At 40.2% G+C, this 25,015-nt stretch overlaps 2 protein-coding genes across 3 annotated transcripts in view; one reads left to right on the top strand and one right to left on the bottom strand.

Moving 5' to 3' along the window:
• Positions 1-25,015, bottom strand: part of CMSS1 (cms1 ribosomal small subunit homolog) — a 221,053-nt gene that overhangs the window by 63,990 nt on the left and 132,048 nt on the right. The window contains exon 1 of one of the 2 annotated variants that reach the window (XM_088068992.1): positions 1,522-1,620. The exons of the other annotated variant lie outside the window; for it this stretch is intronic. Coding sequence (XP_087925118.1) covers positions 1,522-1,543 — 22 coding nt within the window. The 5' untranslated portion in view covers positions 1,544-1,620. Of the gene's footprint in view, positions 1-1,521; positions 1,621-25,015 lie in introns of those variants that run through there. 2 annotated transcript variants of the gene reach the window in all.
• Positions 8,866-25,015, top strand: part of FILIP1L (filamin A interacting protein 1 like) — a 146,397-nt gene continuing 130,247 nt past the window's right edge. The window contains exons 1-2 of the mRNA XM_088068989.1: positions 8,866-8,937; positions 9,081-9,223. The gene's annotated coding sequence lies outside the window, so the exon portion shown is untranslated. The remainder of the gene's footprint in view (positions 8,938-9,080; positions 9,224-25,015) is intronic.

Raw genomic sequence — 25,015 nt, forward strand, 5'->3', positions numbered from 1 at the left:
ACTTGATGAACAGGTCTACCACTCTCTCATGATTCAGCATCAGACAAGTTTGTTTTGGTAGCTATGGGCTTCTTCCCTTTCACTATTTCTTCCAATGCTGATCTGTATTTTCAGCTATTTTAAAAAACAAATAAAAAAGCTAAAGAAAACCCTGACAAGCAAACAAATAAACCAAAAAGCAAGGCCAAAGAGATGCAAAATCAAAACAGGTTTGCTTTACTTGATCTGGCTAATCACAACACAGCAACATAAAAATTCTGGCTTTCTTCAACACTATATTCTACCTGAATGCCACACATAGGGGGTAAGAGAGCCTTGTGACACTTGCAGATACCTCACTGTAGTCTCCTGTGTGATAAACACTCATGTCAGTCGGTAAAGCTGATTCTCAGTGAGCCAACAACAGGTGTCATCAAAGTAACAGGAACACGTAGCAGGGAAAAACTGCGGCTCAACTGCGGCCAGTGTCAGTTTGTCCTGGGCTTGACTCATTTCTGGTTATGCCTACACACTTCAAATTGTCAAATTTACTTTGAAAACCCTACAGATTCCCCTGGAATTATTTCTGTAATAGCAATAAGTAAAAGCTGGAGTACTGTGAGATTTGATTACAATCAGTGTGATGAAAATCCCACTAAAAAAAAACAACAAAAAACATGAGGAAAACAAAGGAGAGATGGTAGATTTTGGCTATGGCTTCCACTGTTGTTGTTTTGCTGCACTTTAAGTAAAGCTACATTTTTAAACATTGACAGAGCTCAGTAAAATTTAGCAGCTCTAACTTATAGTTAATCTTGGTTAGATTCTCCATCACCTGAAGTCTTTAAATCAACTTTGGGCGCCTCCTCAGAAGATAAGCTGTAGCTCAGCCAAGTTTATCAAGCTGTATAAAAAACTACTAGATTAGGCTCTCTGGTTTATGTAAGATTGCAATGATGATATAATGAATCTAACCTTAAGCATCCAGTAGGCTATAGCATATCCATGTATGTGGGAGCTATTGACTCTAGCACACCAAAGGTGGGCACATAAAACATTATATGACAAGCAAGAAAAAACACAGTGCAGTTACTCCAACATGGGCAACTTTGGTGAAGTATGGAAAATTACTGCACATGGTATTATGCTGGAAATACATTGCTGAAAGTAAAACTCACATCTTATAACAAGACAAACAACTACAGAACATATCTGTCTTACCAGTGGCATGGCAACTGTAAAAGAAAACACACACACTGACCTGAAATAGTAGCAACTTCTTCCTGTTAAGAATATTGCTTATAAGGGAATGAGCTAGAGACAGCTGACCACATATTCATAAAAGCTGTGTTCTGTTTCCAGAAAGTGTTACAATGCCTTTACGATTTTTACCAAAATAAAAAGAAACCGAAGCAACCAACAACAACAAAGAAACAAAACCCAAACAAAACCCCAAAAACGAAACAAGAAAAACCAAAAAAAGTCAAGAAAGAAAAAAAAAGGAAAGGTGGGTTTGTCACTGATTTTACAGTCCCCAAGTACCTGAAGATAACAAGCTGAACATATACACACTTCAGGGACTTCTCATAATCCAAACCATCCAGTTTTCACTTGCTGCAGAATTTGCTGATAAAAACAAACTCCCTTGACCAGACCCTGATCCCACAAGCTGATCTAATCCTTACACACAAGCATCCCACTCCTTTGTCTCACCAAAGAGACAATGACCTGCTCACACATGTAGGCTGACAAAGTAAAAAAGGAACAGCTGCATCTGCCCAGCCAGGGATTAACTGGCATTTCAGCCCTGTCTGTCCACTGAACAGCTTTCACATTACTAAGATTCACCACTTCAATGCCATTAACTCCAGTGAATTTTTAAGAAATGCTATACACAGTTGGATAGACCTGTAAGAAAGGTTGTACCAGGTTGATTGGAGACTCCTTCCTAAAGAAAATCTTGCATAGGATGTTTCACAATTGTGTATCAGGTATTGTCCCTTATAACTGCTGGCAGATTCCAAGAGAGAGAAGTTCCGAAAATAGCAAACTCCTAAAAATCTGGTAAAAAGATCAATGCAGAGGAAGGAGATTATAATCAGAGTAGGGGAAAAGCCCCCAAATGTGAAGTGCACCATTGTCAGTCTTATTTGGTGGTATAGCACCAAAACAGCTTCTGAGCGGATGTAGCAGACAATGGCTATTGCCCAGTGTAGTATTCAATAAGGAGAACAGTGTATCTAAGCAGAAAAAGACACACATCTAGTCATTATCCTATTTTCAAGCCACAAACAGTTTGGGTTTGCTTGTTTAACAGTAATATATTTTTCTATTAGAAAATAACTGTGTATGTATGTTCACAAGTTCTCCACATCTGAGCAAAAACCCAAAGCAGAAAATCTTGCCTAGAATCAAGTATCATTTACAATCTCCTACAATCAATATAACAGTAACAGAAATAATCTTACATGCCACTGAACATTTATTGTCAAGCGAGCAAAAATAAGAGCTAATACATATACTCACATATACCCCTCATGTCTTTACTGTGACTAGCACAAAAGTCTGATTTACAAGTACTTCATAAATTTGTGAACTCTAACATGGAAACTGTTCTGCAGCTCAGTGACCTGTTGGAACCAACTCAAGTGCTGTGCACACAGTCCTTCACAGCAACACAAGTCTGTGAGCCACCAAATGGGAAGGGAAAATGGCAAAACAACAGGCGTGTTTTTGAATTTAATAACCAGAAACAGTTTGGACTGCTATTCTCTACCCAGTTCACTGACTTTCTAAGAGCTCCCATTTAAACATCTAGAATAACTTACTTCTCATGACTACTTAATCCAGTTCTCTAACCTGAAAGTCCTAACAGCTGCTGCTGTTTGAAGCATCCAGAACATTACTTGCATATACTTTGTAAAAATGGCATTTGCTAGTAAAAGCAAAGCTTTTAAATCTTAGGGGAAATAGCCTTGGGGTTTTCCCCTTCTGAGAGCTTAAAGTTTTATGAGTGAACCTAAAGGACTGCCAGACTTCTAAAGTGACAACACATTACGAAAAAAATTCCTATGTGTTTTGCAAATTTGAAGTCAGCCACATTTCACAACTGACATCAGGGTTTTTAATATCAGCTCTAATGAAATATAATTCTCCAATGACATAACTGTGAAGTACAGCATTTTCATTTCACTAGCTGGCAGAGAGGTTTTGGCCCTATTATTATTATTTCTTATGTAGCGCCAAAAGTGTTCTAGGCCCTGCACAGACATGCCTGAATTAAAAACATTTTCCTTGTATCTGCTGTAAACCCAGAGACCACAGCATATTCAGCTCTACAGAACAGGTCACACATTTTCACAAAACTGCTAAGGCCAAGTCATATGGTAGGACACAGGAATAAGACACAAATGTGAGAATTAGCTTGCCTTCATCTTTACAGTTTCACTTTCACTAAATCTCTTCAGGTAAGATTGGATAGTTTCTGGTTTGGGAGAATATCACTGTTTATTGAAAAAAAATCCTACAGACAATGAAGAAATTCCAGCCATCATCACAAAAGTCTGAGGGGAGCGGGGCGCAAGCTGAGGATTGAAATGATAGTCTTATTTTTAAATCAGGTTCTTCCTGAGGTCACAATTCCTCTGCTGGATGAGAGAGGTGTTTATTTTAGAATTGATACGTGCACAGCTCACAACAGTTTAACCACACGCCAATAAAAAATAAAAAGCTCCCATTTGCAAATGACTGAACTAAGGATTTCACTGAGAAGAGTGAAATCTGCCTTCCCTAGACCCTGAAAACCCAAGAAACAGGGGTGAGAGAAAAAGCTGCACTTCTCCCATCAGAGCTTCACCCCCTGATGACAGACGAAATTCAAATATGGAAGACAGCAGTCAGAAAGAGAGACTTGTCTATTCCAAAGCCCCCCAAGTAGATGGTAGGAGCATCTGACATAAGCACTTTGTTCTGAATTTGTCATGGGAACAAGCATCAACAGCAATGTTGTACTTACTCCTTCACCAGGAGATTGCACATCCTGCTCAATGTACATCTCTTCAGGTCTCCAATGGTGTTACTTGGGAAAGAAATTGCCTCAGTTTGGCTGTCGCCTGCATGTTGTGCTTTGGGACCGAGCAGTGACCCTGGTATCACCAAGCGCTCAGGCATACAGACACTCCAGGGACACCTCCACACACAGATCCAGCTCCAGCTTAAGAAAAAATCTGAAAGGGGTACCTCATGGCATTGTTCACAGTAACAAGTCTAGGCCTGATCTGCTAAAACATACACAAAAGGGATAAGCCATACTGACAGGTACAAAGGAGATACCTCTGCTGCAGCAACATCTCCTAGTGGCTGTCATGAGTGGAAGGTAACAGGACACAGTGTCTTTGCCACAGGGCTGATGCACACTCAGCTTGAAAAAGAATAAGAACCAGCATTCATCACATTAAGTTGAAAGGTGGAGAGAAAAGCCTCCAAAAACATAGAGGGTAGATGTCTGGTGAGAGTTAACAGAAAGGTTCATTTGTTGGCTTCTTGTATAAGTCTTGAGATAACACCTTGGAGTCATAAAACACAAATGCACTAGATCAGCAGCAATTTCCCCTTTGGACTGGATTCTAATCAGGGTATCTTGGTACCCTTGACCTCCTTTTGCATCTTTCTGAAATCCCAAAGCACATTTTAATGGAGGTCTGCAGACCCTGAACTGCAGCCTGAACATGGTTTGAACTCTTAGTGAACCAATGACAGCTGCACACACTTCCCTTTGAGGCTACAGCAGAAGATGAAAAGAAATCACGTTTGATTTTTCTACTTTGGAGGGAAGGTGAGGAGAAGAGTCCACATAATACATTATGGTGCAGCTTGCAGTGGTGGTGGCTGTCTCTTTTGGTGCCTTAGCTCATTTCTGTAAAGACAGCTATGCAGAATGAAGTAAGTGTTATCCTTCAGTTTCTCTAGACTGATGACAAACATTACACTGGTCTCCAACGCTGATGGAACACAAAAGAGAAAACACAGAGCATGACTTCCCAAAAACGGACAAAAACTTTGGTCCTCTCTGGAGGATGCTCTGGGAAGAGGCAGAGGATAAATGGGGTCAGAACAGCCTTTCCCAGCTCCATGCAACCAAGCGTAAATCAACAGTAACAGAGATGTTACCTCTGAGGGGTTGTGTGAAGCTTCCGGCAGACAGCAGCAAAGTAGGAGAAAAACTGCAATTCACATCTGCTCTCCATAGCCAAGAGATCACAGTCAGGACTAACACAGTTGCTGGAAGTTTTGCCTCAGAACAGAGAGAATCAAAACCATGGAAGGATGGCAGGGTTTGTCCCACTGTAAATACTGGCATTTATAATGGAGAACAAAGTGTCACCAGATGCCTGTTGCAGACACTCATGGTTTGCTTTTCACAATATCATGTAACAATGCTTTGTACTAAGATTTCATACAGTAGTGGTTCTTCAAGTAGTTACATTTTCTGCTTGTAGGATACGGTCTCCTTTGACCATACCAAATAAGCTATTGTCCCACCAATCATATTGCCATAATCAGCTACCAACATTTGTTCAAAAGGCACTGCCATTTCTTAAAAGCTCTTACCTCTTTATTTAAAGGACAATGAAAGCCTAAAACCAACAGAATACTCTTCCCCAAAGACAACATCCCTTTCATCAGGCACTGAAGCAATAAATGGCATAGGAAGGAGAAAAAAAAAATCATTAAATAGTTACATAAACTATCTAAAGCCTCTGTGTATGAACTCAAAAAAATACTATTTTTCACACAGTTCTAGAGTCCTAATATGTAAAGTTACACTAAAGCAGTATGAAATCATCTACATCTTCCACCCACACAAACAAAGCAGTCCCCCCTCCTATCCCTCCACAGCTTCCAGCCTCAAATATCCTGGCGTAAAACGATCAGACAAAATAGGTGACTTATGTTTTTATTGGTTCCTCCAGACTATGACGACATTTCCTAAAACACTGAGCCAGGAAACTATTAATGTCTCCGAAAAAGTGTAAAGGGTCAGGCTATTTCAAAGGATGTTTTTGCTAAGAGGCCTTTGTTATAGATGTATAGGCCACTTAAGGTTTGATTAATAATAACAAAAGTATTCTGCATTCCCGTAACATTTCTAGCTCCAAGGTATATTGTGAACATATTTGTTACATTGTGTTACAAATATATTCTTGTATTTCTTGTGTTATGAAAGCATTACCCCTCTTCACCCTTCTGAGAAATAAAACAAGAAGGTTAATAAACTTGCCTAAGATTTTGTAAAGTAGTATATCCATTCCAAGATCAGAATTACCCACAACCCGTATGTGCTCCTAATCCCAGGCTGTTATTGGAGACAGAAATGAAAAGGGTCTCAGTTTTTCACCATATTAAAAATGAAAGACCTGGAAGATTTTCTAGATTTATCTCAGCTGTGTTGGCCTGCATTTGGCAGCACAAATCAGGTCAGGCACTTGCAGGTGGAGTCAGAGATGCCTTAAAAAAGCTTTGTGTGTGTTATATACAAGCACTAAACCAGAGCAGCCAGCACTGTAACAGGAGCACAGCACAGACTCATCAAAACTTTCTCATTTTCTAGTGCACGCTACATGTACACAGCTCTTTGTTTTGGCTGCTTTCTCAGTAGGTCTGGGAAATATCAAGGGGGACACAAAGGACTTGCACAAAAGCCTTGGAAGTAAAGATGCTCCAAAGACATCACCACTTTTTTGTGGCCAAAACAATTTCACTCACAAACCCAGTTCTGATCCCGACTCCCCAAGAATACGTACGTAGGTCAGTTCCCTAACATAGGAGTGCAAAATAGACAGTATGATGCATTTTACACAGGAGAGAGCTGAGGCATCCTCAAAGAAGTACAAGTCCTCTGGTTTTACTGAATAAGGAACTTCACTCATCTGTCACTTCTCAAACAATCACAGTCGGGTGAGACGACAAACACTGCAGGTAAAAATCCCACTATTGCACAGTGCCACCTCCTGGGCAAGCAGGACCCGAAAAACACCCTCAAGCGTCCCTCCTCTCCTGCAGCATCCAGCGTTTTAGTGTCGTCTCCCAGGCTCTGGCAGACCTGCCATTACCTCTGTTCTCAGAATGCAGGACATGAATTCACGGAAAGAAGAGCAGAGATTGTTTACAGCTCTCCCCACAAAACATGAGCTGCAGCAATCCCACTCTTGACTGAGGCTGTATCTGCATAGGCAAGCACCACACAAAGCCACAGGATCAAGTTCACTCTGGGTTGCTGGCTAATCACAAATTAGCAATCAGGGCTTCCTTTCAACATCCAAACAGGAAATGGGAGTGGAGGAAGTAAAAGCTTAATAATTTCTTGCATGTTAACAAGTTACATGAGCTGCTCCAATAAAAAAAGCTTTGCTAAGTGAACTTAAACCTAGCACACAGTCTGTCACAAAATGACAACCATTTATCTTTAAAACCAAGCTGTGTATTTTGGAAAGACAACGGATACAGACATTTAAATCAGCATAATTTAATTTCCAGAATAAGACGACATCAAACAGTGATCTGAAGTTGAGGATCCTACTTTATTGTAATCACAAGTGTTGAGACTATAACCCCCAAAACAAACCTAAGGTGGTAATCTTGGCCTCTCTCTTGAAATTTAGTGAAAAAATGGGATTAGAAGAACAACATTTTAGTTATCACAAAAAAACATTACATCATAAGTCACAAAAAACATAAAATCCATAATGGCCTAACAAAAGAGCAAGAAAATCAGGCCTAATGTTAGCTCCATTTCTTTCTTTTAGGAGTACTGTACTCTTTGGCTGCGCACACCGTGTAATATTTACCTGGCCACACAGAGTTAAGTGTCAGGAAAGTTGGGAAATAAAGACTCTGTAAGACACTGAGAACCCTAAAATGCCTAAAGGAGCACAGGACTTTCAGGCCTCCATGTCAAGCACAGCAAAGAACATCTCTCCATCTTTACATTACGAGATCACAGCCCCTGGCAGTTGAGTAAAGCCTGTCCCAAAATACACTCCTAATTTGGTACTGTCTTCACAGCAGGAGGAGGGAAAACAATTTTGTGCAACTGTTGAGCAATTCTCAAAAGTTCAAGACAGATGAAAGGCCAGTTTCTTGGTTGCCTGAAGATATTAAGACAGATTAGGGACAAAAGTAAGATGACTTAAATGGGTGGATGTAGACTGATGTTTTTGAGGGAATTAAATTGCAAGGTAGAATTCCTTGTCTTTTATGGATGTACCCAACAAAAAAAAAAATCTCTTGGAAGAACTCCACAGTATAGAAAGAGATTATTTCAGTGGGCTGCATGAAGAACAGAACAGAATCAAAGGAATTTGGAAAAGAAACCCTGCTGTCAATATAACCTCTACACAATCTCATTATCTCCCAAGGATGCAAGCAAGAACAGACATATAACACAGATAGTTACCATGACCCACAATAAACTGGCTACAGTAAATAAGGAGCTAAAACTGCGTGGGTGCATGCTCTGCATTATGGAGCATGAAAGTAAGTTTTTTCCCTACTTTCAGCAGTAGAGACATGGGCACTCCTTTTTCCAATGCAGCATTTACCATGAAGCACTGCCTACCATAAGCCACCTCAATATACTTGTTACAGCTGGAAATGCAGACCTTGCTGTGGACTCTTGTATTATTGTTCTGAGCAACAAAAAAAGGGAAGAAGTCTGTTGTGAAATGGGGAAATGTAATGAAATCTGAATTTCCATCCTGGATCCTTCAGATTGTTTTCACAGTAGGCATTCCCTGTTTCCAAGGTGACAGGAGGCAGAGCAGATATTTAATCAGCCTGGGTTTTAGACCACCCATTTGCAAAAACTCTCCAGAAGAGTTTTGAAAGCTGGAAAGCAAGGAGTCTGTAAGACTGCTGGGTTTGGTCTTGGGGTTTTTGTTTTGTAAGGCGTAATTATTGGTAGGTATTACATCTGTCACTGGCAACACCGATAACTCCTTCTAAAGTACTTGTATTGTTACCTTGCACTTCAATACTTGTGGTATCAGCTGTGTCCAAGAGTTTATTTCTGTGGAGTCACTAACTAACCACTTCTTTTTTAGGATGTTTGTATCCAGGGCAGAAATGCCACTTCCTACTACGTGATAAAGACCATGAGGACTTTGCAGGACTGCCACCTGCGCCATTGCCAAAATGACGGCATCTGCCAGAACATTCAGGTTTCCAGTCTGTGATGCTCCAGCAGGTTAGCTGATCTTCACTTAACTTCTGTAGTACTAAAAGGTTTTCCTTAAGCCAAGACTTCCAGTTTTCCCTCCCTCTAGTTCCAGTGAGAGAGGTAAGAGTTTCCAGACAAGGTTTCTTTGGTAAGGAGTTCTGATGAGCTCATACCTGTTTAGCAGCTATCACTCTATCAACAATCCACTGTCAAAAAATGGAGGAGGAATGTGCCTGACAATGTGAGAGACAAACTATGATCTGTGTCCTCCTTGACCTACATTCATGTAACATCCAAGACTCACATGTGCTACTCACTTAAGTGTCTAAAGGAAGGTGGTAGTGACCAGTTTCTCTGGATCAGACACCAGGTAGCTGTTAAATAATATTAAGAATGATTTCACCATGAGATGCTTGTACTGGATCTCACCCAAAACCTTTTTATATTGCATATATTACTGTTTTGCTGCAAATGTGGTCTCAAAGCAAAGTAAGAACTTTGATGAATATATGCATGAGATCACCCAGATGAGGAGACTGTATGTTTACAAAGGTGTGGAAGCACTTGACAAAATAGATTATCTTTTTCAGTCTGTATTCCAAAATAAAGGTTTTCTTGGATGATGAACTCAGGAGTTCCCTGAGTTTTGTTCATTGAGGGCAACCTAACGAGTGGGACATCAGGCTTGAGGCTACATGACCAAAAATAATAACAAATTTTTTTAAAAATATCAGCAGGACAAGCAGTGCAGAAAAGCCACAATTTGAAATTTTTCCTGAGGTCACATACTTAGCAGCTTTCCAGGTTAGTCTCTGGGAACCCCTGAATCAGAGGTTGAATTCTCATGAGGAATATAATTGATCCTTGTACGGAGTTTTCCTCCTTAAAGTCTCCTCCTCCAAAGGTTTTCTTTTTTTGTGATGACTGCTGGGCTCTGTGTTACACAAACAGAAGAATGACAAGGCAGGAGCAGACATGCTAACCTTTCAATTTATATGGTAGCTGTAAATGCCTGTATAAGTTCAAAACAAGTTAGTCTTACTGAGGAGGCATCCAGCTCTAGAAGGAGCTCATATATTTAGGTGGTGGTAGAAGGGGCTCTTAGTGCTTAAATCCTCAGTAGACTTTAAAAGTTTATTTTCATAGTCTTAAGGCTTGGGAAGGTAATGATAATTTGTGGTATTCTCTAGAATACCACTGTCATTGTGGTCTTGTTGAGCTATTTGCATGATTTGGTTCCTCTGTACCACAAACATACAAAAATAGGAAATATTTCTGCCTTGCATCACCTCTGCAAGTGCGAGACTGCCTACAGAGGGAAGAGGAGCAGCTGTGGAGATGACTGCTATAAAGGATATCAGCCTCCATTTACACCCTTTCAAGTGCAAGTGACAACTGTAAACCGTACCTGAGATTTGAGCACACAACTGTGCCAGTTAATAATTCACTCATGGAAAAAGATAAAGAAGATTTTTGATTTGCAAGTGCTCTCCTGCACTTAAATTTTCTGTGTATATTTTCAAAGGCCTCTCATTCCCAGCTGCACACAGATTTACAAAATAAGAGATGTTAGCAACTTGTTCTCCAGTTTGCAGTGATGGCTGAAGCTTACTTCACTTCTGGTAAATTAATGCAGAACATCTACCTTACCCCTTTGGTACAAGCAGGTGCAATGGAGAATTCTCTTCAGCCAAAAAGAAACTACCTAAGGAACAAAACAGGAGTCTTTCTCAGCAAACTTTCTGACTTTTGATTCAGATGTTATGAGGGGAAAAGCCACCAGTGAAATGGAGAAGCAAACAGATAAAAATCTCTGGAATGTCCTCTCTGCTCAAAGCTCTGGAAAACTCAGTTATGCAGGGAGACCTGGCGTGAGCCCCACGCTCCCCCAAGACGCAAGGGACTCTTTGAGGCTGTGAGAGCTGCAGTCCCAACCAAAAAATTTCTTTTGTCTCTGTTAGTCTGGCAGACCTGACAATGAACTTCTCAATTTCTGGGCAGGGAAAGCACGTGTTGTGTCACGCACTCCTGTCATGCTGGGTCACAGGGTACTGCCTGTGGTTGAAGGACTGCGTGACAACAAGAAAAGCGTTCTGGCATGGCTGAAGCACCCTTGTTGAAAGGTCTCCTGTCAGTAGCAGGCATAACTGACTGCCAGAGATCTGGCTTAACTAAGTAAACTTCATTTTGCTCCTCATCCCACAAGACAGGTGTGGCTGGTTGAGAAATCAAGGCTCACGCTTCCCCAAGGCTCTGCCCTGCCTCCTTACAGGGAGGAGGAAACCCAGCTGCCTCTGTTGCAAACTGGGCATGGTCCAGGTTAAGCCGTGGGGTAACGTGAGGTCAAAGCCTTGTGTGATGGTCTGATGTTCACTGCATGCACTGTGCCAGGAATGGTCAGTGAGTCACACAGCTCTCAGGAAGGTGCCTGGTCCATGTGAAACAGAGACCCAAGAAACACCACTTGCTTTTAGTTGAAGATCAGACAGTGAGGACATATGGCAAAGTCACACAGCTGCTGCCAGGCAGCACGTTTTCTAGGAGACAGCCAGCCAAGGAGGCTGCATCTGACCTGTGGTCTGTTTAAGAAATACAGCCTCACTGTCTTCTGTGTTTTATCTCATTCTGATCATGGGTTAAACGAGGCACTCAGTCTATTGTTCTTGCCACGTGGTAACTAACTAGCTACATGTAAACAAAGCAATTAAGCTCCATAAGGAACTGTTTGCCCTTCAAAGCTGAACTAAACATTGCATTTTGTTTTGGGAATCCAAATAGGGTAAATTACTGACAGTTAACTATGACCACAGGATTGTTTCCTGCACAGAAAGGGCTCCTGGAACATGCAGGACATACTGGAAAATCACCTTTCCTCCTCTTCACCCTGACATTAACATCTAAAGACCCTGCTGCGCTCACTGCTAGCTGCCTTTTGCTGAGGATCACCTTAGCATAACTAATTTATGATAATTTATGATAATTCTTATCACAATTTATGATAAGAATAGGGGGAGAAGTTTCTTAGGCTGGCACAGCTTGTTCTAAATCCCTGCTCTTCAGCTGTACAACCACCAGGCTCCATCAGCACTCCTCCAGGAGAACACCTCTCAGTTGTTAACTCCTTAATGTATTTGGTAGTCAGACAGTTCAGTAGGGATCAGTGCAGCACAGAAATATACACCAACTCATTCTTTTCTTCTTAGCTGTACTCCTGCTGCACCTAAAACCCCTAATCAATATCAGATTGTCAACTTGCTAAACAGAATATGCACAGAGGAAGAAAGAATCCCATCCCAAATGTCTTCAAGACCAGAAGACTTGACACTTTAAACCCAGCACACATCAAATGCAAAAAACCCCAATTGTCCCACTGCTAATATGTGTACTTGTTCAGCTTTGTAGGCTGCATTTATATATTCATAGAATGTAGTAATCTAGCATAGACAAGGTAAAATAACAACCACCAAAATAAAAACAGAAAGGAAACATTACTAAATCCATTTGGGATTATTAAAAGCAAAAGTAAAAATGCATAGCACCCATTATAATATTCACTTTACTATTTTAAATATGTAGTTTGCTCCTTTGCAAAGGTTTAACAGATACCCCCAGTTACACACCTGCACTGCAGCTCTCTGCTGTGTCTGTCACTGTGGGACAGAAGCACCTGAGCTGAAGCAGGCACACAGCTGAGGGAGGAAAACCAGGAGCTGGGTGGAAGAGGACACAGTGGGGTGTGTGCTGAGCCTGGTGTCAGAGAGGTCCCAGCACACCAAGGGGAAGGACACAGCCTGGAAGGTGATGACAGATTTCTGTTCCCAAAGATCACACTAGAAATCTGGGAGTTAAAACCACAGTCATGGTGGATCTTCTTATTTGCATTAGTCACGCTCTCCCAATAAACTCTGCTATGTGGTATCTCTGCTTACACTGCCTCAGAAACATCTCAGCCTCCTGATGAAGTTACTAGATAAATGGTGAATTTTGAAATACAGAAAGACAAAGGTTAAGAAAACAAACTGTCTTACTATTTACTGCAGTGCTGCAACACGCACATCTCCATCTCTGCTGAAGGGTGAAAAACACCATTTTGTGCAATAGAATGGCAAGGACAGCTGTTGGGAGGCTGAAATGGCCTGTTATGGTGGTGTTATCCAACTGACATGTAGCTGTGGGAGGCTGGGACATAGGCTGTGCAGGTGCTCTTTCCACTATATTAACAGAAGAAGCATGACTTATAGTAAAAAACAAAACAAAAAACCAACTAAAATAGTCTAATTCAGTTCATTTTATAAATTCTGGGTGCCAAAATGGGAGGCAGGATCAGGATGAAAAATATAAAAGTAGCCTTAAATTTCTTCCTGAGATTCACCCGCCCTCATTGATATTACTGGCCATCAGGCTTTTACAATTTATCTTCTCTATTCCTTGCAAATACTTACAGGCACACCTTCAAAGTTGCCCATGTACAATGGAGGATCTCTGAGCATCCTATGTAGGAGGCAACAGTGCCAGGAACACACAGAAGAACATTCAACTGTTTCTAAATCAAAAGTCAACAGCAAGTGCTGCTTTTCTGTTCCTACTTTTTTGACTACTGAAGGGAATCCTTCATTCAACAGAGACAAAAAGGCCTAAAGCTGCTTCTTGGGATATATCATAGGGTGGGATAAGTTGGGAAGGGATGCAGGCCGAGGGTAGAACTTCTTTGGAGGCACATAGGGACCTGGAGAGTTTGGGACTCATCCTATAGGAAGATTAAGTTAACCCAGAAGAGACAGAAAGCTGTGAAGGGCTGGACTCCAGAGGCACATAGGGACCTGGAGAGTTTGGGTCTCATCCCATAGGAAGATCAAGTTAACCCAGAAGAGACAGAAAGCTGTGAAGGGCTGGACTCCAAAGCCAGGGTTGAGGTGCGCTAGACCTGGGACAGACTGTAGGACAGTAGTTGATCCCTAGTCTCAGTGAAGCTGGTGTTGAGGGAAAGGTCCAAGTCTTCTTACAGCCAACACAGGAACAATATATGAGGTCTGCAGCTTTCTTATAAGAGTGTAATTGGAGTATAGAAATTCTGATTGTGAAGGACTTGAGGCTGGGAAGAAAAAGGAAAGCGGCTTCTAGACCCATGCAGTGACTTGACATGCCAAAGCTCAAGCTTTCATCAAATGGGCACAACTGCTTTCAGCAGGTTCTACTTGTCCTTCAGACAGTTCAGCATCCATCCTTTCCAATACAGCATTTCAGAGGAAAACATTGTAGCAGTGCAAGTCAAGATGCACTCTTCAAAATCTACAGTGTAGTACAAGCATTAGGTTTACCCTTACTCCTTACTTAAACGTGGTGTTTCTCTGCCTCCTCTAACCTCTGTGCCCTCTTTCATTATTTTATTCATGGCTCAATTAACTGTATGCTCAGTTCTTTCTGTTCTGCCTTCATTCTCTCTGGTTTTCTTCCTCGTCACTAAAGCAGCCTTCTCCTCTTGCATGCTATTTCCCCACAACAAAAATTGTAACATTAATCTGATTTCACACGTGTAGCACAGTTGCTTTTACTTTTGTATTCTGCACATTTGTCCTTCCATTGTTACTGTCCACAAGCCCTCTGGAACAAGGCTTGTTCAAATTTGAACTGTGTTTAGCAAAGCAGCACCCACATGGTCTTGACTGGCCCCTCAGCATGTCCTGGACAAAAGCACTTAATAACACTGGTTTGTTAACCTGCATCTTAGACAGCTGCCACCCTGTGCCACCTTAGGATTTGAAGTTTAAGTCAACACATTAATACTGCATCATCCCCCAGTACAGTACCTGAGGCAATTTTCCTCACAGTCACTTTGCCAACAACTTTTAAGGCGCTTGAAGAACTCTACCTCAGAACCCAGGCAACAAAAATCCCTGCTGTATCAGGGGAAACTCTTCCAAGGTACAGAGCAAATGGCCTCTACTTTCCATCCCTAAGACACAAAAGGCACAGAGCCTACCCTGCCTTTGCCTCTGCAGGTCAGAGGGCTTGGGAAGCACTTGCATCCCGTGGTGTGGAACATGGCAGTAAAACCTAGAAAGATCATTCAAACAAGGTAGGACCTGGGCACCCTGTTTCTCGTGGCACCATCCTCAAAATACACAACTGTTACCAAACATTACACTATAAATTTCCCACTGAACCCAAAACACACTTGACAAATATCCAAAAGAAAAATAATAAAATTTTTTGTATCTTAAAACATACTGACTGGGTAAACAAGATTGTAGCTGGGTTTCTGTTATGTCCTTCTTCCCTATGTGCAAGCTGAAGCAGACAAATGTTTCAGCAGACACTGCTGCAATGCACTCCTGACCCATGGGCTGCCCTTCCCACCCCTCTGCCTGGCAGGAACAGGGCAAGGCCTGAACACAAGGGTGGGTGCCTGCTTATGCTTAGAAGGTGATGACCCATAAGCACTCAGCAGATGCTGAGCTGCTCAGCCAGCTGAAATAAATCCTTCCCACACCATGCTGACACCACACACAGCTACAGGTACAACTGTCAACTTTTCTTCAGGTCCTGAGTGCCTGATGGACCCTGTCTGTAGTGACAGAATAATCCTTTCTCCATCCTCCATAAGTTATGATCCTTCATAACTTTTTTTATAGGTCAGCTTACTCTCAGATAATTATCTAAAGTTTAAATGAAAAAAAAAAGTCATGACCAAAAATGGTCCTCTCCAGCTCCCACTGCTAGCATTTTGAAGTCCATCTGTCCATTCAATTGCCACCAGTCACCTTCCCCATTACAGAGATACCTGTGTGCTAGAATTCACTGTGTCATTAATGTGACCAATCGAATTATCCATTACATTAATGTAATACTTATTACATTATTTATATTACATTATTATTTATATTACATTAATATATTACATTATGCTGCATTTGGCCAAAACTATCATTCATACATGTGCCTTTTATAACTTAACATCTTTGGAATATATTAGTTTTTCAGTGTATTTTTTATACTGAAGTTTTATGACAAAAGATCTCTAAACCTACATATATCCTCCCTACCTGTATCTGTAATAATAGTCTTCAAAACTCTTCAAGACAACAACTGAAAATCTGTAACTTGCAACATTTCAATCCCATGCAGAAAGTAACTTCTATGCTTTAATGCTGGTAAGCAAACACAGGAAATAACCATCCAAATAAAGATATTCGAGGTTTTTTTTTTTCCCAGTTAGCACCTTAAACAGTACAATGCTTTAATATAAGGAGAATTCAAATAGTTAAGAAAAATTTTATGACATAAGTTGAGTACAGGAGCTTCATTTCAGGTAAGCACCTGAATTCCTGACTTATCCTAGACTGAAGGTCTTCACATCCAGTCAGCAGTCTGGTTTCCAATGACATCTTTGTATTTCCAGCCCAAGCATATACTGATGTATCACTCTACAGTAAAGAGGGAAGATCCTTTTCAAAGCTTCTGACATCTGAACTGCTTCTGAAATAAAGATTTACCAGAGCACCTCAGATGCACTTATTCTGCAAATTTCTTCTTATAAACCACACCATTAATAGGAGACAACTAGTAATCTACTGAACTGTCAGTAAGAGAACCAGCAACAAAAATCAGTCAAGTGCTACTGTCTACCCAGTTGTTCTAGTTAATTCTTGTGGTTTTATCATCACTGTGTTTTCTCCCCTTCCTCAGTGCCTGAGAGAACCAACAGATGGTGTTTGCCTATTTAGCCATGCAAACACAGCAATGGCAGAGAATACGCTTGAAAATTGTCTGAACTATTATAGAGAGAAAAAATGGATTCTGCTCCTCTTGAGTAGTCACAGCCATTGCTTGTAAGAGGGATATGCAAAAAACATTAAAGTGCATGTATGAACTCTTACTTGATGATATGCTGTAGTCCATTACATCTAAGGAAGTGTTGTTACAGGGAATACTAGTGAGAGTATTTTGATATGGGCCACAGGACTGGCTAACACCAGTTTCATTGCTCAATGTAGCATATTTTTCCTATTATGTAATGCTTATTGGAGGTATTATAATGATACATAGCTGAAAGCCATCAGTAAAAGCTTTCACAAGGGACCATGCAGAGAAAATTGATACAATGATAAAGAGACAGCACTTGATTGTTTTTCCTTATATTCTTTTGTAGCTTTTGGTGGCTGTTAAATCAGTATGTTCTGATCAGATCCCTTAACCTCACCTGCCACCTTTATGATACCATTTGTCAGACCAAATTTAGAAAACAGCTGCTGGAAGAAGGCTGCTGTCTCATCACTTGTGGAAAGTCACTAAATAAGGAGGCAGCAGGGGGGAGGTCTCTGTCAGGTCACTTCACATCATTACAAGTTGTACAAGCTCCATCTTTCCCAGGATGATTTCTTTCAGCACATGCAGATGCCAAAATGGTTAGAAAACAGACTAACTAGCTGGGGCAATTATGGGGAAACCTCTCAAAATATGAAACCATATTAGGTGGCCTTTTATTGGCTGTGCATAATTTCAAGTTTATATGTCATCAGGGCAGACTTGCAGAAATCCTCATGTATGCAGTGTAATCAAGCCTTTATTAAAACTAGACAGACGTTTTCACCACCAAAGCCAGGATTTCATTAGGAACCTTTCTCTGGTTACTCTGTTGAACTTTCTACATTTACAGAACCCTGTCAAAATTTCCTCTTAAAGATTTAAGACTGAATTAACTGATACTTTCCAGGGCATTATTTATCACCAAGAAAAAGTACACTAATTTGGATAACTTAGGATATTTGAATCTTATGTCTTTTCTTTTGAGAAACTTCAACTGTGCCGGTGAGAAGCAGACAAAAAAGAACTGCTTTCAATCTCAATCTCAGATATTAAACAACCATTTAACTATTAAAAGGAATAAAGTGCAAAGCAAATGAAAGTTCAGAAAGTAGACAGTTTCATGTCTCAAAATCCTTCTGTCACAGACAGATCACATTGGTCTAAGAATCCACACCAAGTGGAATTTAATACAATAAACAGGGTGGAATCATTATTAAAAATTCATGTGAAATTAAATAAGCACTACTTCAAAGCAGCTGGCTACACAGTTACTCCACCAGTTTATTCATAATCCCATTTCTTGACCAAATACTCTAAATTCAATACAGTATAATTATGAAATGCTGAATTGCATGTAGAAGTCTGCCTATCAGTTCTTTAAAATACCACAGTGAAAGGATGCATATTCTAACCTCACTGTGTAAAATATAATTTTGGAACCCCCCTATAATTCCAGGATGAAATCACCACAATTGGTCAAAAAATGCAATATTTAAAAATCTAATACCTCATATTTTGGGGGAAAAAATTACTTCTGCAACTGCAGATACTACTGCAAGATACTTTGTATACTGCAAAGAGAGAGTGAAAGGCATCTCAAGTATGTTTATCCTTAAAAACAAGATTGTAACCTAATGGGGAAAAAAAATCCATCAGGTGCTTAAGCCAAAGAAAACACTCAGTTACAAGTCCCAGTCCATTTTGGCACCAGGTCACTCTTGACAATGCAGGTGCAGACAGAGCGTGCAAGGTGTAGGATGAAAACATAAGAAGTTGCACACTGTCCCATACAGTGGAAAAGGGTAAGACAGAACTATTTGCTGATAACAAGCCCATGAACTCGTTGGTTCCAGATGATTCCTCCCCTTCATTTGCTTCTTCAGTGCCCTCTGGGCCACTAGAAAGGCAAGTTCCTTCAAGGAGAGATCTCAGTAAGGTCATGCCAAACATCAAAGGCACCAACAAAGATGACACACAAACAAATATGTGGGGGACATAAAAGAAGGCGAGTTTGGAGCAGCTGTCAGAATAAAGGAAGCGAGACTGAGGCTGGGCAGACAATAAGAGATCAGAGAAAGAAATGCCGGCAGATTAGCATCAAGCTGAGCAGTGAAAGCAAAAAAGGAAAATTGGTTATTGCTCTCCCCTGGAACAGAAAAGCAGTCAGGCTAAGAGGAAGAACTTGGTGAAAGAACACAACTGTCACTATAATATTAGCCTTGCCAAAACTTAAAGTCCTTTAAAACCGGCAAAGTCAGTATATAAGCCAACAAATGAACAGAAAGCACACACTATTTATCTGGCATATTTCTCATATTTATTCTGAGAAAGCATGCAGGATGAAATGACAGAATTTTGTCCTCGTATGAATTCAATCAGAGAAGCTGGAAAGGAGGAAAAAGCTGAAGATGTTGCAAGCGTAAGGGAAGAGAATGCAGAGCTCCCACTGCATGTAAGCAACTAACAGGGATCCAAAGACGTGTCTAGACACTGCAATAGCTCTGTGAGGGTCAGGTATGGGAGCAGCCCAGCTGTGACTATGGAACAGAGAGCAGTTTATTAGCTTATATACCAACCTTGTTAGTAATCCACCTGGTGAGAGTGCCTCTCTAAGTAGCAAAAATGTGGTGTAAGAGTAGGGGAACTTATTGCTGTGGGGGATAAATGAGACCCTCCATTCCTATGTGAGGTTTTTTTTGAAAGAAAAAACACAGCTTCAACTTAGAAGGAATTTGCAAACTACATGTCTTGGACTCACTCCTTGAAGTTTGACAACAGCAGTTTTGGCTGCAAACCATTCTGGAGTTGCTGAAAATAAGGAATACGGCAACTCTGAGCTACTAAATCATTCTTTGATTTTCTCATTTGTCAGTCAAACAAATTAGAACTCAGGCTTCCAACCTAAAATCCTTGTCATAGTTACAGCAACCCCTATTTTTAGTAGGGTAAAATTTATATCCACCCAGACAATAAAACAAGATCATGATTTGAAGTCAAATTAGTACCATAATGAATTCTAGATCAAGGAACTTGAGTCCTGAAGTAATCTCTTCTTTCTGTTCGCTCAGTCCTCCAAGCAACTACATGATGCCTAACACTATGGGTTTGGGGGCATGGAAAGCCACTCACTGGAGCTTGCCCAGCTTCAGCTCAAGTACAAGACCAAATCTTTTTGTAACAGTAACCACTTCAACAAAGTCAGGATGGACATTAACTCCATCAAAGCCATAAAACAGCTATACTTACATGAAGGCCCTGATTAATGTCTTACCATGTCCAAGTGCTTTAATAAAGTCAGGAATTGAGATGTGGACCCTCACATCTGGGTAAATGATGGCTGTGTATAAAATGGAGTTTGCATCCCATTTGCCCTACAAACTAAAACAATGTGGTCAGCCAGTACTGATTTTTGCTGTGCTTGTAGTTTAGGTGTAGCTCAAGACTGAGAAGAGGTCAAATCCAGTTGAAGATTTTTAAGAGAAAAGAGCATTAGATGTAGACATGAGAACTAAAGATCCTCACACAATAGAGATTTAATTTGTGCCATGGAAGCCCAGAGAGGATTGATCAGTCAGGCTGCCTAAGGGTTTTGGGCATGAGCAACATTTTAATGAACACTTCACCCACACTCTAAGACACTACATAGATATTCTCAGAGCTATTGGAAGACAAAACTGATGGAAGGATGAATCATCATTCTATATGGGCAGTGTCACAGAGCTGGTAGAAGGCTGAACCATGACCTCAATTTCACCCTCAACTCCTGTCCAACCTATGCACCCTAACAAAAAGGCAAAAACCAATAACAGAAGTGCAAGCAATACTTAAATAGATGCTCAGACCCCCGTCTGAGCTACATCTGTTCTGTGAGGAAGACAGGGAGGGAATGAAATAATCAGCCTGAGGGAACACTGTAGTACTTCTTCTATGACTTATGTACATGAAGTCTTGAAACTTTCCATTGTCTCAGGACTCCAGGCAGTTTCCACCATCTTATATGAAAAAAAAAATCTGCAGTCCACGATGAGGACTATTTGAGCCTGTAGGTATTGGTGTTTTAACATATAATTAAAATGTTGAACTGAAGTGAATTTAAAAATTGTGCTGTGAATACTGTGGTGCATAGGTAAACATGAAATATATTGGTGAGTCTTGTTTCCCAATGTAAAAGCTATTCTTTTCTGTTACGGGGTCCAAAAAATTGTCAATTTTTGTGCTGTTCTACCTTGTGACAACTACACACTGTAGAATGTTAGAAATGAGGCAATTGAGGTCAGGAGCAGTCCTTGTAGATGAACTCTATAGTCATTTAGACTGAAAGAATATTTATTTTCAGCTCCTACATGGGCATTCATAGAAGTTTTTAAAGGGATCAAAATGTCCCATTTGCATTCCCCTGAGCTGGTATAATATAACTCAAGCATAAAGTCATTAAAATTTGGTGTCAAGAAGTAGATGTTTTGTAATTTTAATTGTTTCCTAATTAGAGACTATAGGGCATGTGTGGTTTATAATATTACATAACAAAAAAAGCATTCATTTTAACAATTGTCTAAATGCAGATTTAAACAATTAGCCAAAATACTGCCTCAAATATTATCATGTCCAATTAAAAAAAAAAAAAGCTTTTGAAAGCACTCAAATGTAGTTATAGAAGGAAAGCCATAAAATCCTGTTTTAGTGATGCAACAAGTCTAATCTGAACCAGGTGGATGAAACATCAATCCTAGAACGTCTTTATTCTGTGGGTCTATATAAAAAAGAGATGAGACCACACCTAAATCTGCACCAAAATTCAAAAAATAAGTTTTTTAGAGAAATACAAGGGCCCAATTAATGGAAGACCATGTGGACAGGTCAACTAATTTTGTCTCAACACACTGCTCAAATCATCAAATTCTGCTTTTCAGAACCCTGTCCACCAAATACACTCTTCTCTTTGTCCCTCCCAATTTTTACCAAACACTGATGTGTGAGAGCAGGACAGGGCAAGTGAGATAAAGATCCTCAAGACAGGCAGTTCCAACCACAGGCCACTCTGTTTTCTACAACTGTATAATGGACTTCAATGTTTAAAATTTTACTTAATATATCACCTATTATTTGATGTATATATATATATATATGTAAAAAAATATGCATTAATAGTAAGCATTATATCCTCACATACATTTTCCCAGCTTGCCTGAAAATCTCTCAACGCACATTCCCTCATGCTTTCTGTGCTTCCATGCCCAGTTCCACTGAGCTGTGTACTGTAAGCTAGAAATTTTCTTTCTCTCATGTTCAAGGACTCCTGTGTTTCTCCCCTGTGTTCCTACAACTTTACCATTTTTTTCCTTAACAATAAAAAATAGACTTTTTTCTTCTTTTCCCATCCACATAGTAAAGAGGTGCCTATACACCTATTATGTGCCAGAGCAAACAACACAGAAGTAAAGAACTAGGTATTCTGTTTCTGGCATAAATGACAGCCCAACTATTTGGACCTTTCTTTCTTCTCTAGAAGGAAGTTGGATAGACCTTAGTTTCTTTTTTTAGGTTGCTTTGTTTTGTTCTGTTTTTTCAGAGTGAGACAAAGAAAAATCTATAGTTCTGTAGTCCACCAGTGGTGTCAGGGTAGTCAGCTTGCTCCTAGGGATGGGAAGAACCATAGGACAAGAAACAGCTAGTGACAACTCATCACCAAGCAATGAAAGTACTAATCAATGTAAAGACTGCCAAAGTTTAGAGTTTGGAACAGTAAGAAAAGCAAAGCAGGAAACATAACCATAGGATGGAGGACCCCAGCTGGAGGACAAATGACAATACAAAGCTATACAGCCCATGGGAAATCACCAAATCTGGGATTAAATCCCATAAAAGCTTCCAGAACACATTTAGGTTTGTGCAGAAAAGCTGATGGGTGTATGGGTATTATGAATATCAAAAAATATCTTATTGAAGCAGCTGCTTATTTGAGTCAAAGATCTGGAAGTATAGGAATCAAATGCCTGCCAACAGAAATGTCACACTTCTCCAGTCCAAAGAACACTGCAACCTTAAAAAAACCCCACACTGGGTTGAAGTGCCTGATTTCACTCTAAATATCTGAAGAGGGGGGGAAAAAAAAAGAAAAGAAAAAAGAAAAAAAAAAGAGGACAGGGCCAGTACAGCAGTTGGGGTTGGAAAGCAAAGCAGAGCAGTGTTCTAGTTTTAGATGTACACAGTACACAGAATCGGCTGAAAATAGCCAGGCAATGATGCCTGTTGCATTCTGGAGATTAGGATCAGGCAAAGGCTTTATGCTGGTTGCCAACATTTGAATAGTTTTGAGACATTTCAGAAGACTACGTGATTCCAGAAGACCTTTTTTGTTTTTAAACTAGAGGGTGCTTTTAATAGATGTTGAGTACAGTCAGGCCTTGTTTGAGAAAAGCACTGCTTATCTCAAAATAAGCAGGATCCAGACAAAGTGCTGCATCGGGTCACTGCCTCCTAACAAGACCTTCACTGAGGAGCTCTACCCATAGTGTTGAATAAATGCAACTTGAAAGTGAAGGCAGAACCTAACTGGTAGCAAAAGGTGTTAGCTAAAACGTCAGGGCAAGGGCAGTATTGGATGGACAGTAGCTCCAGGAGAAAAGCAGTGCCTGAAAAGTGTATTCCTGGATTTCAAACTGTGCATATCATCTGCCCTCAGCAACTGCAGCTTTGAGCAGATGTGATGAGGGAGTTCCTGTTAGCTCTCACTCACCTAAGCAGGCTTCTCATCACATATAAGAGAACAGTTACAAGCACTAAGGGAAATGTGCTCCTGCTTTGGCCAACAGGGCACTAGATTAACAAAAGATGATTGGTGTGATTTAAAAAAACCTGCACTCCATTCTTTCTGTGAGCAGTGGCAACTGGATGGCTACTGGATTCCAACCTGAATTGAACCAAAGCATCTGGAAAACTGATATGAGGCACAACACTTAACTCCAATTTGACACACAGTAGTCAACAGCTATAGAAATCCTTTTTTCCTCCTCTTTTCTCCCCGCCCCCCCCCCCCCCCCCCCAAGAATTGGAAATAGTAACTCACTAGCTCTACATCCTACAAATCCTACCCCCTGCAAGGAAGTTTAATCGTTCACAGCCACTCCCATCAACACTGCAGTCAATTGAAAAAGCTTTAGTTTTTAAAGGAAACTTGTGATTTTCAAAGTATTTTCTCCTGATATTGAAGGAAGCTCTTTAAATCTCTCTCCTTTATTACATGCTTCAGTACACCAAGCAGTCTGAAGACAGGGAAATGGATTAGATAAATAGAAATATTTTTGTTATGACCTAATTTAAAGATCTTAAAAATAATACGATAACTTCAAAAACTGAAAGGCATTAAACGGCTTAAAAATATTGCAGAGACATGAGAGTGCAAGATAGCTGGCAAGTATTGATAGAGTAACGTTTAACTTGAATGAGAAACAGGAGGCATTCAGAGACACATGGTTACCATTCACATAAATTTATTACCAGAGCATTTCTGTTACTGTAATACTCTTTATACCAGGAGCCATATGCAATGGCTCAGCCTTTTATGTGCCATGTCCGTTTATGTCATATTGGTGAAAATTAAAGAAAGGTTTGTATTTGGAATTTGCTGCCCACCAGTAAAATGTAAAAGATCATAGTAGTACAGCTTCTGCTCTTCATAAAAGAATTCAACAGCCCTAGGAGAAAGCAACCTTGCAGCTTTTTACAAAATTCACAATAAACAACAGAGGAGATGGCTATGACACAAAATTATACTTGCCCCATAATACATGCAATTAACATCAGTCTAGTACACTTCAAATTGCAATTTTAATAAAAATGCCTAATGTTTCTATCAAACTAATGAATGCACTGTTTCTTTGATTACCTTAATCAAGGTAATTGAGCACTGAAACTTCATTAGCATTGCTGCTTGTTCTACAGAATACCTTTAGTAAAACACTTTTCACCATACCATCAGTGGTTTTCAAAGCAGACACACATTGCCATCTCTAC

This window comes from Pseudopodoces humilis, chromosome 2, assembly GCF_049639895.1.
Source record: "Pseudopodoces humilis isolate 2021_Gansu_Grassland_sample_001 chromosome 2, ASM4963989v1, whole genome shotgun sequence".
In the NCBI taxonomy this organism is placed as follows: domain Eukaryota; kingdom Metazoa; phylum Chordata; class Aves; order Passeriformes; family Paridae; genus Pseudopodoces; species Pseudopodoces humilis.